The sequence below is a fragment of the Bos indicus genome, chromosome 17, assembly GCF_029378745.1.
Source record: "Bos indicus isolate NIAB-ARS_2022 breed Sahiwal x Tharparkar chromosome 17, NIAB-ARS_B.indTharparkar_mat_pri_1.0, whole genome shotgun sequence".
In the NCBI taxonomy this organism is placed as follows: Eukaryota; Metazoa; Chordata; class Mammalia; order Artiodactyla; family Bovidae; genus Bos; species Bos indicus.
This window is the reverse complement of record NC_091776.1, coordinates 55,289,242-55,303,897: the sequence shown is the minus strand read 5'-3', so window position 1 is coordinate 55,303,897 and position 14,656 is coordinate 55,289,242. Positions and strand designations below refer to the sequence as shown.

The 14,656-nt window shown below is 36.1% G+C and overlaps 1 protein-coding gene across 8 annotated transcripts in view; it reads left to right on the top strand.

Annotated features, from left to right (window-relative positions):
* Positions 1-14,656, top strand: part of ATXN2 (ataxin 2) — a 101,819-nt gene that overhangs the window by 19,648 nt on the left and 67,515 nt on the right. For all 8 annotated transcript variants that reach the window (XM_070770161.1, XM_070770160.1, XM_070770156.1 and 5 more), the window contains exons 2-5: positions 9,848-9,884; positions 12,049-12,108; positions 12,578-12,649; positions 13,211-13,361. In XM_070770161.1, the coding sequence (XP_070626262.1) occupies positions 9,848-9,884; positions 12,049-12,108; positions 12,578-12,649; positions 13,211-13,361 (320 nt within the window). The remainder of the gene's footprint in view (positions 1-9,847; positions 9,885-12,048; positions 12,109-12,577; positions 12,650-13,210; positions 13,362-14,656) is intronic.

Below are 14,656 nucleotides of genomic sequence, written 5' to 3'. Positions count from 1 at the left end.
GAATGAAAACTGGCCTTTTCCAGTCCTGTGCCCACTGCTGAGTTTTCCAAATTTGCTGGCATATTGAGTGCAGCACTTTCACAGCATCATCTTTCAGGATTTGAAATAGCTCAACTGGAATTCCATCACTAGCTTTGTTCGTAGTGATGCTTCCTAAGGCCCACCTGACTTCACATTCCAGGATGTCTGGTTCTAGGTGGGTGTGAGTGATCACACCTTCGTGATTATCTGGTTGTGAAGATCTTTTTTGTACAATTCTTCTGTGTATTCTTGCCACCTCTTCTTAATATCTTCTGCTTCTTTTAGGTCCATACCATTTCTGTCCTTTATCAAGCCCATCTTTGCATGAAATGTTCCCTTGGTATCTCTAATTTTCTTGAAGAGATCTCTAGTCTTTCCCATTCTATAATTGTACTAAGTAATAATAATTAAGAATTTAGTAATGTGCCAGGCATTGTTCTTAAGCCAAACTGTTTATATGGAATATCATTTTCACAACCTTGTGAGATGATACTATTTTATTTTTTAAGACCATACTATTTTTAGCACCATTTTGTAGATTCTGAAGTTAAGATACAAAGAGCTGAAGTGAAAAGGTTAAGGTCACAGAGCTGGAAAGTGGTAGGGCCAGAATTTGAACCCAAGCAGTTTGTAGCAAGCTGAAATAAGTTCTTGTGGGGATAGTTCTTGAAGCATTGATCTAGATGATCCCATGGCTGAGTTAATCTGGCAGTTGTTCTATCTGAATTTAGAGTTGCCAGCCTCCTCAGTTTGCTAAAAAAAAAAAAAAAAGAGAGGGAAAAAAAGAATAATCTCATAGATACAGAGAGCAGATTGATGATAGTCATAGGCAAGTGATGGGAGAAATATATATATATTTTTTATTTTATTTAAACCTTTTGTGATTAGGTCATTAATCCATTTTGAGTTAGCCTTGCCAAGCTCTCTTACTTGTAGTAGGGTGTTTTTGGGTAGATTCTCTGCATAAATAGCCATGTTGTCATTTATTAAAGACAGTTTTCCTTTCTATCCAAACATTATGCCCTTTTTTTTTTTTAATTGTGCCTTTTATTTCTTTTTCTTGCTTTATTGCATAAGCTAGAACCTCCGAGTGTCTCATCACCTTATTTTTCTTTTACAGTTTGTTCAAATGAGAGTTCACAAGTTGTTTACTATGACTCAAGTCTGTCTTAGTCTACAGTTTCACTACAAAGTCCTTATCTTTCTGAAACTTGCTCACAGTATTGTCAAATGTACATTAGTAAAATACCTTGATTTTTTTAATAGATAAATCGCCCACAATTGAATTACATTGTAAAGCCTAAAAATAATTAAATGAGAGCAACAATACTTTCATGACATTTCTCAATTGTGTACATTAAACTTTAGTGAAAAGTAGTACTATTAAGAAGTTTCTTGTAGAAGAAGTAATTTGTGTGAAACAGCAGTAGACTTCATTTTTATATTGCAGTTATTGATATAGCAGCCATATTTTTCAGTTCAGAGGTCAGCAGATTTTGCTTGTACTGACCCCTTTTATGAGGCATATAATTTCTCTATTGCATATTGTTCTTGGCTTTTTTTTGTTTTTTCCCTTAAACCCTTTAAAAACTTAAAACCATATTTACTCAAAAAGCCCAAACAAGAACAAATTGTGGGCTGTAGTTCGCTGATATTTGATTTAAAGAATTATTACAGATGATCCCTGACTGAGGATGGTGTGAAAGCAGTAAGCAGTCAATAGAAACCCTGCTTTGAACTTTGATCTTTTCCCAGGTTAGCTTTATGTGGTAAAATACTCTCTCATGGTGTTGGTCAGTGGCATCGAGCTGAGCTCCTAGTCAGCCACACAATTTACAAGTGGTAAGAACTTAAAATCATTCTGTACCCATAGAATCACTCTGGTTTTCACTTTCAGGGCAGTGTTCAGTAAGTTACGTGAGATGTTCAACACTTTATTATATAATAGGCTTTGTGATAGATGATTGAGTCCCACTGTAGACTAATGTAAATGCTTTGAGTACCTTTAAGGTGGGCTAGGTATATACATTTATTTTTTACTTCACCTTATACAGTGGGTTTATTCAGGACATAATCTCATCATAAATTGGGGGAAGATCTTTACTTTGAAAGTGTTCATGTTCATTTTTTTTCTTTCTTTTTTGACTGGGCTTATTCACAAAATATGTATTGTATATATCATATATGAGGCACAGTTCCTCTGTGCTGATTTTGGTAAATGGTACAAGGATGGACAAGATCCTGTCTGCCAGTATTGGTTATTCCAGTTTAATTTTATTGAAGATATCCTGGCCAAGGGCATAAGTGGGTGTTGAAATCTAGGAGTTTCTTTGCTATATGATATGCCTTTTGGGACTACATTTGTTTCTGATACCTCTTAATTTTTACAAAGGCGTTGACTACTGACTGCACAGTTTTTTCTAGTGTGGGACTGTGACTTCCTGGAGGAGGCATCATTTTCTGGTCTACACAAAAACATTATGTTGTCAAATAGATGGCAGTTAGATGGGGGAAATGTAGAAATGGTAACAGATTTTATTTTCTTGGCTTCAAAATCACTGTGGACAGTGACTGCAGCCATGAAATCAACAGATGCTTGCTCCTTAGAAGAAAAGCTATGACAAACCTAGATAGCATAAAAGAAACGACATCACTTTGCCAGCAAAGGTCCTTATAGTCAGAGCTATGGTTTTTCCGAATGTATGAATGTGAGAGTTGGACCATAAAGAAGGCTGCGTGCCGAAGAATTGACACTTTGGAAGTGTGGTGCAGGAGAAGATTCTTGAGAGTCCCTTGGACAGCAGGGAGATCAAACCAGTCAGTCCTTAAGAGAATCATCCCTGAATATTCAATGAAAGGACTGATGTTGAAGCTCCAGCACTCTGGCTACCTGATATGAACAGCTGACTCATTGGAAAAGACGGTGGTCCTGGGAAAGATTGAGGGCAAGAGGAGAAGAGGGTGACAGAGAACGAGATTGTTGGGTGGCATCACCAACTCAGTGGACATGAGTTTGAGCAAACTTTGGGAAATAGTGAAGGACAGGGAAGCCTGGAGTGCTGCAGTCCATGGGGTCGCAAAGGGTCAGAAATGACTTAGTGACTGAAAAACCACCACCACCATATTGTCAGGTGATGGCCCTGAGTTAGTGGGCATGATAGGTTCCCTGTTAACTACAGGGCAGATTATGATAAATTTCAGTCTAGCAAAGAGAGCACTGTTTGATTGGATGACATAAATCTAAGAAAGGTTTCTTGAAAAGGTAACATTTAAGGCTGGGCAAGTTTATTACAGAATTGTACAGACACTTTGGACACTAAAGTAGAAGTTAATAAATAGCTCATAGTTAATAATTTAAAAAAATTGTTTATAAATAAAAGTTACAGTTATACAAAGAATTCTTCTGTATCCTTCATCTGTATTCCTCAAGTAGCATCTCACTCCATTTTTTCATTTTCTATTGTTAAAATTAATGTATAAATATGTATTTAATGTAAAATTTAAATAATTTTATTAAACATGAGAGACATGGTGCCCCTTAGTTCTGAATACTTGAGTGTATATCCTAATAACAAGGATATTCTTACAAAACTACAGTACAGTTGTCAAAATAAGGAAATTAATATTGTGCCAAATTATTATCTGTCAATCTTATTCATATTTTACTAGTTGGTTTTGTATTATTGTTTACAGCTCCCCCCACCCCTGCACTCCAAAAGAAAGCTGATCTAAGAACTAATCCAGGATTATATGTTACGTTCAATTGTCATGCCTTGTTGGTCTCCTTTAATCTGGTATAGTTCCTTAGTCTTTGATGATTTGACAATTTTTGAGTATTACAGGTTATTTTGTGGAATGTCCCTCCATTAGGGTTTGTCTTAGGTTTCCTCATGATTAGATTCAGATTATATACATTTTTGGCAAAGATATTGCAGAAGTGATAACATGTATTCTCATTGCCTGAGAGGAGGTGCATGATGTATGTTTGTCTCATTGCTCATGCTGTTAATTTTAATCACTTGATGATGCTGGGTTCCTTTTCTATAAAGTTATTTTTCACTTTATCATAATCAGTATCTTGTGATGAGTTACTTTGTGACTTTATAAGTATCCTGTTTCTATTGATACTTTATTAAACTAGCATCCATTGGTGATTTCAGCCTGAAACAGTTGCTACTATGGTGGTTACTAAATAGTATCCCTCTAATTCCATCATTCCTTCCACATTTATTAGTTGGAATTCGGTTGTCAGGTTGATAGTATGACAAGGAGAATGGAACGTGAGACACCCTCTCTAGGTGAAGGAGCAAGGCTCTGAAAGAGATCAGGTTTGTACGGATAATTTCTGTTAAGAGTTCATCTCCAGTGGCCCAATACTTCATGTGAAAAGGGTATACAGAGTCCTGGAGGAATGACTCTTCTTCCTGTTGGATTGACTTTTTTATGATTATAAAATGTCCCTTTTTAGTATCTTTTTTTATTTTAACATCTATGTTGTCTACTATTAGAATAGCCACTCTTGCTTTCTTGTTTGCATGCTTGTCTTTTCTTTTTATTTTCAATGTATTTATACCTATGCATATTAAGCATTTGCTTCCAATTCCAACTTTCCCACAGCCCCTTCTGTATCTATGAATTTGAGTATTCTGTGTCTGTGAATTTGAGTATTCTGTGTACCTCACATAATTAGAAGCATGGAATAGTTGTCATTTTGTGTATATCTTATTTTTCGTGTTGTCAAGAGTCATTCATGTTATAGAATGTATCAGAACTTCATTTGAATAATATTCCATTGTATGGGTGATAGCATACTATGTTTATCCATTTATCAGTGGACATTTGATTTTTTTCCCACCTTGAACTGCCATACTATTTTCCACAGTTGCTGCTGCTGCTAAGTCACTTCAGTCGTGTCCGACTCTGTGTGACCCCATAGACGGCAGCCCACCAGGCTCCCCCGTCCCTGGGATTCTCCAGGCAAGAACACTGGAGTGGGTTGCCATTTCCTTCTCCAGTGCATGAAAGTGAAAAATGAAAGTGAAGTCGTTCAGTCGTGTCCGACTCTTAGCGACCCCCTGGACTTCAGCCCACCAGGCTCCTCTGTCCATGGGATTTTCCAGGCAAGAGTACTGGAGTGGGGTGCCATTGCCTTCTCCGATTTTCCACAGTAGCTGCACAATTTTGCATTCCCACAAGCAGTGTACAGGGGTTTCAATTTCTCCTCATTTTTGTCAACACTTGTTATTTTCTTGGTTTTGTGGGGTTTTTTTTTTTTTTTTTTTTTGGTTGGTTATTTATAATAGTCATTGTAGTGGGAGTGAAGAGGTAGCTCATTGTGGTTTTGATTTGAATTTTCGTAATTAATGGTGAGGTTTAACATCTTTTCATGTGCTTATTGGCCAACTTATAAATTTCTTTGGAGATTTGTTTTTTGATGTTGAATTATAGGAGTTCTCTCTGTAGTTCAGATATTAACCCCTTATGAGATATATGCAAGTATTTTCTATTATTCTGTGGATTGTCTTTTTATGCTGATAATGTTTTTTGCCCAAAAGTTTTTAATTTTGATGAAATCCTATATATATATTTTAATATTGTATGCCTTTGAAGTCACAGTTAATAAATTATTGCCAAATTCAAGGCCGTAAATATTTTCCCTTTGTTTTTTTCTGAGAGTTTCATGGTTTTAGCTTTTAAATTTAGGTCTTTGGCCCATTTTTTAGTTCATTTTTATATATGGTGTAAGGTAAAGCTTCATCTTTTTTTGCATGTGAGTATCTAGTTTTTCCAGCATCACTTGTTAAAGAGATTTTCCATGAATGATCTTGTTCCCCTTGTTAAAGATCAGTTGCCCATAAACATGAGGGTTTATTTCTCAGCTCTCTATTCTATGCCATTGATTTTTATAGCTGTCCTTAATGCCAGTACCGTACTATTTTGATTTCTTTAGTTATGTGATAAGTTTTGAAAATTATTTATATGGCTGGGTCAGGGCTAAGTTGTGGCACTCAGGATCTTCATTGTGTCATGTAGGATCTTCCCTTGTGCCCCACAGACTCTAGTTGTGGTGTGCAGGCTAGCTTTGTCCCACAGTATGCAGAATCTTACTTTCCGGACCAAGGACCAAACCTGCAATCCCCTGTGTTGCAAGGCAGAGTCTCTCTTTTTTTAAGCTTATATTTATTTGTTTTCAAAAATAATTCTTTACAATATTGTTTGTTTCTGCTGTACAACATTGTGAATCAACTGTTCAGTTCAGTTCAGTTGCTCAGTCGTGTCCGACTCTTTGCGACCCCATGAATTGCAGCACACCAGGCCTCCCTGTCCATCACCAACTCCCGGAGTTCACTCAGACTCACGTCCATCGAATCAGTGATGCCATCCAGCCATCTTATCCTCTGTCGTCCCCTTCTCCTCCTGCCCCCAATCCCTCCCAGCATCAGAGTCTTTTCCAGTGAGTCAACTCTTCACGTGAGGTGGCCAAAGTACTAGAGTTTCAGCTTTAGCACCATTCCTTCCAAAGAAATTCCAGGGCTGATCTCCTTCAGAATGGACCGGTTGGATCTCCTTGCAGTCCAAGGGACTCTCAAGAGTCTTCTCCAACACCACAGTTCAAAAGCATCAATTCTTTGGTGCTCAGCCTTCTTCACAGTCCAACTCTCACATCCATACATGACCACTGGAAAACCATAGCCTTGACTAGACGGACCTTTGCTGGCAAAGTAATGTCTCTGCTTTTGAATATGCTATCTAGGTTGGTCATAACTTTTCTTCCAAGCAGTAAGCATCTTTTAATTTCATGGCTGCAGTCACCATCTGCAGTGATTTTGGAGCCCCCAAAAATGAAGTCTGACACTGTTTCCACTGTTTCCCCATCTATCAACTGTAAGTGTACATATATCCCGTCCCTCTTGAACCTCCCTCCCACACCCCTAACCCCACCCCTCTAGGTTGTCACAGAGCACTGAGCTGAGCTCCCTGTGTTAGCTTCTCACTAGCTATCTGTTTTACATGCAGGCGAATTCTTAACCACTGGACCACCAGGAAAATCTCTGTGATAAGTTTTGAAATTGGGAAGACACATTTTGCTTTTCATATTGTGTATCTTCAAATGTGTAATAATTTTTCCTCTACATTGTTTTTTCTTGACATGCCAAAGTGTCATCTGTTGAGTCAAATTTACCACATTCTGGATTTAACTGACTTGTAACCTCGTGGTGTAAGTTAATTTACTCTACTACCCAGTGGTCTCTGTAAATTGGAAGATCTATACACTTGATTGAATCCAGACTCCCTTTGTGTCATGTCAGAAGACTTTTTTAACTTAAGGAAGTTTTGAAAAGTAAAAAGAATGATATAATGAACCCCTGCATAACCACTGCACCTGGCTTCAGCAGTTAGCAACTCATGCCAGTCTTGTTTCATTTTTAACCCTGTTTCCTCCCTACTATATTATTTTGAAACAATATAAGCTCTTTATTATTATTTTGTATATTTATATTTATTTGGTATTTTGATTCACATTTTAATCTCATGTTCAGTGACGGTTGAAAATTTAAAATCCTGGATATTATTGATTTGCTAAATCTGATCTGTTGCATTATACTTATATTTAGAACTAAAATATCTTGGTTGGGTTTTTTTTTTTAGATTCTTTCTTTTTTTTTTTTTTTTACTATATGAAATATTAGAATGCTTGTCTGAAATACCAAAGGAAAAAAAACTAAAAGTCAACCATAATCTGAGTGGATTCAAAAAGAAAAAAAACAAGAATGAATGTGGGCTTTTTATCGGTTTCAGAGAATGCTACTGTTGTATGCTAACATCCCCTTTAGGTGTCCAGCCACCTGGTAGAGCAGTGGAAATCAGTAGTTTCTATACTTTTATACCACTTTATACCACTGTGAGTCTTTGATGATTTTCCTGTTGACCAGGTTGTTCTACTGAGTAAACTGGATTGTTAAAACAGTTGCTCTTTATTAATCAAAAATATAACTGTGTGCACTCAATTTTTAAAAAAATGTGGTTTCTATCACGGAATTTTATGTTTTAAACTCTTTTAAGTAACCTTGTGGGTAGAATTTTATGTTTTAAACTGTTTTAAGTAGCCTTGTGGGTACACTGCATAAATTTAAGGGCACTTAATTAGTGTCATTTGTTTAAATCTTTTAACTGTAGCATCTCAGCGACCACTAGGATAAGATAAAATGGTAATACTTAGACATTTTATAGCCTTTGGCTACCGACTACAAATAAACAGAAAAACATAATACATTTAGATGGCTTTTGAAAGATGCAGAGATTGGGCTAGGCTTTATTGTCAAGTTAATTTTTTGTGGTACAATTTCAGAGAAGGAGCATAACCTAGAAATGCAAAGTCTATACTTTGGATCACCTGGTTTAAATATCTGCTCTTGCTCATAAACTAGATGACTTTGGTCAAGACATATTGCTACTGTTTCCATTTCCTCACCTGTAAAGTAGGGGTGAGAGATTTGACGTGGTGCTTACTATATACTGTCTGGTTTGTAGTACGTTTTATAAATTGCTTAAACTTTAGGATTTTATGTGTGTTGTGTGAGAGGCAGAAATGATAAAAATGGAAGTAATCTCAGGTTATTTGGTCAAAGACGTTATTTTCTAGATGGGAAAAGGTAGATGAGAGTTAGAAACAAAACCAGTTGACCTCAGAGTACTAATATCCATCTTGCTTTTCTGGAAATTGGCACCATTCATACTGCTAGGCTTTTTCACCTGAATTGTGCTTCTCTTTGAATGTTTCTAAGTTTGTGGTTTTGAGTGTTGTGATTATTTTATTAGAATGAGATTGCAATACTCTTCCTCAAGAGTAATACTTATGAGCTGATAACATTTTACTTTATTGTGTTTTTTTTTTTTTTTCATAATAGAGGGGCTAATTTTTCCATTGGAGCAAGCCTTACAGTATATTTTGTTCTCTAAATTTACTTGATAATAGACTCCACATTACTGGAAATTACTTGACAACTGACATAGGTGTACTGCATTGTTTCAGAGGGAGTGGTTTGGCAGGGAGAGTGGTTTGGTTTGCTGTTGGACTTCCCTGGTGGCTCAGACGGTAAAGTGTCTACCTACAATGTGGGTGATCTGGGTTCGATCCCTGGGTTGGGAAGATCCCCTGGAGAAGGAAATGGCAACCCACTCCAGTACTCTTGCCTGGAGAATCCCATGGATGGAGGAGCCTGGTGGGCTATAATCCATGGGGTCGCAGAGTCGGACACAACTGAGCGACTTGATTACTGCTACTTAGATAGACTTAACAGGAGCACTTAGTATTTAAAATGAAGATGCTTTGAATGATTTAACTTATTTTCAAATGTTTTTCTGCAGTTGTAAACACAGTACCTATTTTAAGAGGTGAGGGGAAAATGGAGGTATCTTGATGTCATTAGTCAAGTGTGTCAGTTAAATTGGGAATATAATCTGTATTTTGCTCCTGAGTAGTTTTTTATGACAGAGTGGTTAACTTTTGGAGAGGGGATTATTGTTTTTGGTATTGGTTATTTCTGTAAGTAGGTTGTTTTAATTTTTACTTTATTCACTTAATTTTGATTATGGTCACATTCTTTCCTCCTTCCTCCCTTCTCTGACCCATATCTGTTGCAGGCCTCTGAGCCTGGAAAGCACAGCAAGCGTCATGCTTAGGTAGCCCTTATACTTCACATTGGATGATCCTTCCCCACAGATAGTGTATTTTTTTTGGATGGGATTATAAGGTATTTTAAATTTGAAAAAATATTTTAGCTTGCTTAGCTTGTTGAATTTCATAAATATTTAATCTTTTCAGAGGCCGAAACAGTAGCAAAGGACTGCCTCAATCCACGGTGAGTAATTTCAGTGTTACTTGTTTGGAAAAATTGGTAACGGAAATGTGATTTCTAAATCCCACAGACCAAAAGCCAAGGCCCCCCCCAAATTGCCTTGTATCTCAGATAACCTTTATAGATTAGTACTGCTTAGCATAAGATTATTAGCTATAACTGTTTTATAATGTGTGAAATGCAGAACTATTGTAAATAGTATTTTGATTTTTCATACTTAATAATAACTCATTTGTTTTACAAATGACTAAAGGCAAATAAAAATGATTAATGAGATGAATGGAACGCTAGGACCATAGTTGGCAAAACTTTGGCGTTTTGATTTTGAAATAAGTTTAGTTCAGTTCAGTTGCTCAGTCGTGTCCGACTCTGCGACCCCATGAATCGCAGCACGCCAGGCCTCCCTGTCCAACACCAACTCCCGGAGTTTACTCAGACTCACGTCCTTCGAATCAGTGATGCCATCCAGCCATCTCATCCTCTGTTGTCCCCTTCTCCTCCTGTCCCCAATCCCTCCCAGCATCAGAGTCTTTTCCATTGAGTCAACTCTTCACATGAGGTGGCCAAAGTACTGGAGTTTTAGCTTTAGCATCAGTCTTTCCAGTGAATATTCAGGACTGATTTCCTTTAGGATGGACTGGTTGGATTTCCTTGCAGTCCAAGGGACTCTCAAGAGTCTTCTCCAACACCACAGTTCAAAAGCATCAATTCTTCGGCGCTCAGCTTTCTTCACAGTCCAACTCTCACATCCATACGTGACCACTGGAAAAACCATAGCCTTGACTTAGACGGACCTTTGTTGGCAAAGTAATGTCTCTGCTTTTCAATATGTTATCTAGGTTGGTCATAACTTTCCTTCCAAAGAGTAAGCGTCTTTTAATTTCATGGCTGCAGTCACCATCTGCAGTGATTTTGGAGCCCCCAAAAATAAAGTCTGACACTGTTTGCACTGTTTCCCCATCTATTTCCCATGAAGTGGTGGGACCCGATGCCATGATCTTCATTTTCTGAATGTTGAGCTTTAAGCGAACTTTTTCACTCTGCTCTTTCACTTTCATCAAGAGGCTTTTTAGTTCCTCTTCACTTTCCCCCATAAGGGTGGTGTCATCTGCATATCTGAGGTTATTGATATTTCTCCTGGCAATCTTGATTCCAGCTTGTGCTGCTTCCAGCCCAGCGTTTCTCATGATGTACTCTGCATATGAGTTAAATAAGCAGGGTGACAATATACAGCCTTGATGTACTCCTTTCCCTATTTGGAACCAGTCTGTTGTTCCATGTCCAGTTCTAACTGTTGCTTCCTGACCTGCATATAGGTTTCTGAAGAGGCAGGTCAGGTGGTCTGGTATTCCCATCTCTTTCAGAAATAATGTGCTGTCTTTTATTTCTTTCATTTTTCTCCTTTGGAAAATGGTTTTAGATGCCGAAACTTTATCAGTGAAATTGAACTATGCCCAAAGGCCAGAAGATATAGGTTCCACAAAATGCAAGAAATAAATGCAAAGCTGTCACTAATTTTTGAGACTTTGCCTTTTTTGTATATAGATTTTCTTTAGAATCAGGACACGTGCTTATGTAGTGTGTAATAAGAAGTGATGTGGTTTATTAGACCTTAGAGCAATATCATTGATTGAGATTTACTAAGAGAAAAGATGGGCAAGGGTCTTCTACAGAGGTTCCCCCTCCGCCCCTATTTATTTAGTAAGGTATATTTAACCCTATTTAGTGTACAGTTCTTTGAGTTTTGTTGTATACATTGTGTAACCACCACCACGGTCGAAATAATAGAACAGTTCTGTTACTTCCAGAAATCCCACATGCCACTTTGTAGTGATCCCTACTCTTAAGTCACTGATCTGTCTTCTGTTCTATGACTTTGTCTTTCTTCATATATGGAATGTCTTTCTTCATATATGGAAGTCCAATTTTGCCTTTTTTTTTTTTTTTTAATATCATAGATAGTTAGAACACTGTTAATTTGTATGATTGATTTCACCTTTGCAAACTTATACATTGTAAGGAGGAAAAGATTGTAGTAAACCAAATCTTCCTTTAATGAGTATGAGGTATAAAGCTAACTAAACATTTTGTAACAGAAGAAGTGTTAACTGTAATATATAGAGAGATAAATAATGAGTGCCAATAATGTTTTTTCTTAATATTACAGATTTCTTTTGATGGAATCTATGCAAATATGAGGATGGTTCATATTCTTACATCAGTTGTTGTAAGTTTTCAGAGTATTGGGGAGAAACTGCCTTGTGAGTGGAATAAAATAATTTCTTGAAGTTAAATGTGAATGAATGATAAAAGTAACATTTCTTAGATCATGTTTAATCAGGATGATGTAGAAAACAAATTAGAACTCTATTCAAGTCATTGTAACTCACTGTAAAAGCAATCTTGTTAAGTCTGCTGTGTACAAAATATTACTAGTTGATTGTCTTTAGTGCATTATTTTGTTATTTAATAAGCTAGAGTCAAAAATACTAAATTTCCCAGTTTAAACTTATACTGCAGACTGAGCAGGACCTCCTGAAGAACTTTGAGAATTAAGTGTATTGTTAATATTTTAAAATTTTTTTATTCTGTCAGTGATTACCTAATACATTGAATGAAAAAAGTAGAATGAAAGGAGTTATTTCCATGACTGCATTGCACACTGTTTCTTTGATAAATTAATTATGTGTTTTTAGGGATCCAAATGTGAAGTACAAGTGAAAAACGGAGGTATATATGAAGGAGTTTTTAAAACATACAGTCCTAAGGTAATTTTTACTTTTTCAAAAATAATGTAAAACCCCGAGAATCACCAACTAGTGTGTATGTTTCCATGTGTCCATTAGTTTCTGATTTAGCAATTTATAGTTATGAGACAGTTACTTTTGTCACATTTTCATGCTTCGTACATTACCTTTAATGCACTTCTTAAAACCACTTTGAATGACTTTACTCTTTGGTTTCAAGTACTGATTACTTTATAGACATATTTGTATAATCAGAACAGCTTCTTGCTCTTTGTGCTTATTAAAATATTTTGGCCTTTGCAAGCATTATGGACTAGAAGAGGGGTCCTAGTGGTTTATTGTTTTCCTCTTTACTGCTGTTGTGCTTAAGGCAAACCATGGAAGCAAAGACCAACTTTTAGATGAGAGAATTTTAGAATATTGGAATACTAGATCATATTACTGAGAAAACAGTATGATTATAAGGATCTCTTGAGATAATTTTTTACCAAAGGCATATAAGAAATAGTACCTTGATGTGTAAGGGAATTCCTGTTGGATTTTATTTTATAAATGTTTTTAATTTTTTTTTTTCCTCCTTAGTGTGATCTGGTACTTGATGCTGCACATGAGAAAAGTACAGAATCCAGTTCGGGGCCAAAACGTGAAGAAATAATGGAGAGTATTTTGTTCAAGTGTTCAGACTTTGTTGTGGTGCAGTTTAAAGATATGGACTCCAGTTATGCAAGAAGAGGTGAGTTTTGATTTCCTAAATATGCTTCATGGTTTATTAGATTTATTCAAGAAAAGATTCTATACTGATGGCAGAATTTTCCTTTTTCTCTTTTTATTTTTAAAAAGAAATAAGGCAAATGGGAATTTAAATGCATTTTTGCTGGAAAATATTTAAAACTTCAGAGGAATATTCCTTGGTACTTTGGGCAGGATAAATAATGAAGACTTGTATTCTATTAAAAACAAGTTTGTGAAGAATTTTCTGAAGTTTTACTGTCAATGCTACTAATAGTACTCAACTAAAAATTTCTTGTCCTGTTCAACTTAAATGTTTAGCTTACATATTTTTAGTTTTATAATGTTTATAAATAATGCTTAAATATTACTATGTATGTTTTTCTATGCTTGTTCTATAAATAGTTTTTTAATCTGGAAAGAAGTCAAAAGCACGGAAATAAAGGAGAAAGGCAGAGAGCTATGGATGGAAAATGATTGTCTAAATGAAGTTGAAAAATGTGACTAGAACATGTATATTGGAAGAAATATTCAGAGTATGGGACTATTTTAAGAATATGAAAGTAGTGATGTAGTTATGTTAAAATTTAGTCTATTTCAGGTGTCTGTTGAGGAAGAAGATGTGGGAATTGCTGTCACTCATTTGGAGAGCATACTCTGCAATGATGAGTGTTCAATAACACATTGAAAGACTCTGTTGGGCTATTTTTGCAATGCTGAGTGTTCAGTAACACATTGAAAGCCTCTCGGGTGATTTTGAAACTGGTTCTAAAACTCTTAAAAGATTTTTTGTTGGGGAGGGCAGCAGTGGCATTGAAATTTTGTAGTCATTTCTGTTGCAGCTTATAACAATTTTTTGTTTTCATCATTCAGTCTATACCAACTGTTTTCATTGTTACACTGATACTACTTCTACACTGTTATTTCAAATTACAAGCCACCAGAAAGTTAAAGCCTTTCTATTGGACCTCTTAATAAGGTTCTCAGCTTTAGTTATTTATAGATTGCTTTTTCAGAAACAAGCTGCTCTAGGTACTATGAAACTGCTTTTGCATTGTTGATGAAAGCACTGTGCTCTGATCTTGTATCTTCTTATATTGTGTCTTTGTTTGTTTTTTTTTTTTAATTTTTTTTGTTGTTGTTTAGAAGGTACTTTTTTTTTTTTTCTAATTTTATTTTATTTTTAAACTTTACATAATTGTATTAGTTATATTGTGTCTTTGATTCACAACTCTAAGAGTCCTTCAGTGGCCCATACAAGCAAACAAGTCTTTTGGCCGCTAGGGCCACGTGGGATCT